Source organism: Perkinsus marinus (assembly GCF_000006405.1).
Source record: "Perkinsus marinus ATCC 50983 genomic scaffold scf_1104296948582, whole genome shotgun sequence".
In the NCBI taxonomy this organism is placed as follows: Eukaryota; Perkinsozoa; order Perkinsida; family Perkinsidae; genus Perkinsus; species Perkinsus marinus.
The window spans coordinates 1-1,064 of record NW_003210122.1 but is presented as its reverse complement, the minus strand read 5'-3'; the positions used below and the strand labels follow the sequence as shown (position 1 = coordinate 1,064).

The window sequence follows — 1,064 nt, the reverse complement described above, 5'->3', positions numbered from 1 at the left end:
TGACCCAGCCAAAGATTACTATGTTCTAGTATGTCAGGACGCGCTCAGTGGCTACATCGTAGCTAGACCAATGCGTAATTCTAAGGCTGGTACCATAGCGACTACTCTTCACTCCATATTCTGTGAACATGGCTCTCCAGCGGTAGTTGTTAGTGATCGAGGTCTTCACACTCTAATGACAAGAGCGGTACGGTCTATCTTGGCTAAACATGGTGTGAGACAGTATACTCTACCTGGTTATAGCCAACACTTGACTTTCTGGGAACGATCCCATCGAGATCTAGCTCAGACTTCCAGGGCTATCGAGGCATCTAGTGCTACCCCTGATGACTATATTTTCAGTTATCTACTGGCGGTCCGCTCTTATAATAGCACACCTCGTTATTGGTCAAGTCTCAGCCCTAGTTCTCTACATTACAGTTATCGTCAGAGACTACCTGGTGATCTACCTCTCGACTTCCCATCTATCGATTGGGACAAACTCGAGGTCAAGTATCTGAACGTTGACTATTTGCCCTATGTAAGGTCTCTACTACCAACTCTAGCTGATCAACAAGAGAAGATCAAGATTACTGTCCAGGAATACGTCGATGCCTGGCAACAAAAGCAAGCAGATCTACGTGAGCGTTCTATTAGGGAATCTCCACAAGACTATAGGCTGGAACTCTACGACTTGGTTTATATTAGCGAGACAAGTGACTCTGCTATTGGTCGACACCTGAGTTCTACATGGAGAGGTCCTCTAACTGTCGTTCGACTTGCTGGCACTGCTATGGCATATCTGTTCGAAGGTATACTCCTACCGAATGATTACGGTGGGAAACTACGTGTTTCGGACGACGGTAACTCTATAGAGAATGGTCCGGAGCATTCTAAGCTGGTCTATGCTTCTCTCAAGAACTTGGTACCGGCTAGAGCCTTACAATCTCTCATCTATGACCACTATGAAAAGGGTACTAGAGTCTATCAGGATACCAACGGTGACCTTGTGACCATGCCTGCTAGTACTGATGGCACTGATCAGTCTAAATCACCCTACGCCGAGCCAAACAGCTAGTTGCTGG

The 1,064-nt window shown here is 46.4% G+C and overlaps 1 protein-coding gene across 1 annotated transcript; it reads left to right on the top strand.

The window, feature by feature from the left end:
- Positions 1-175: 175 nt before the first annotated feature.
- Positions 176-1,057, top strand: Pmar_PMAR002513 (hypothetical protein; the record flags this gene model as incomplete). The annotated part of the gene is made up of 1 exon (XM_002778564.1): positions 176-1,057. One exon carries the CDS (start codon positions 176-178, stop codon positions 1,055-1,057), a length of 882 nt encoding a protein of 293 aa, XP_002778610.1.
- Positions 1,058-1,064: the final 7 nt, after the last annotated feature.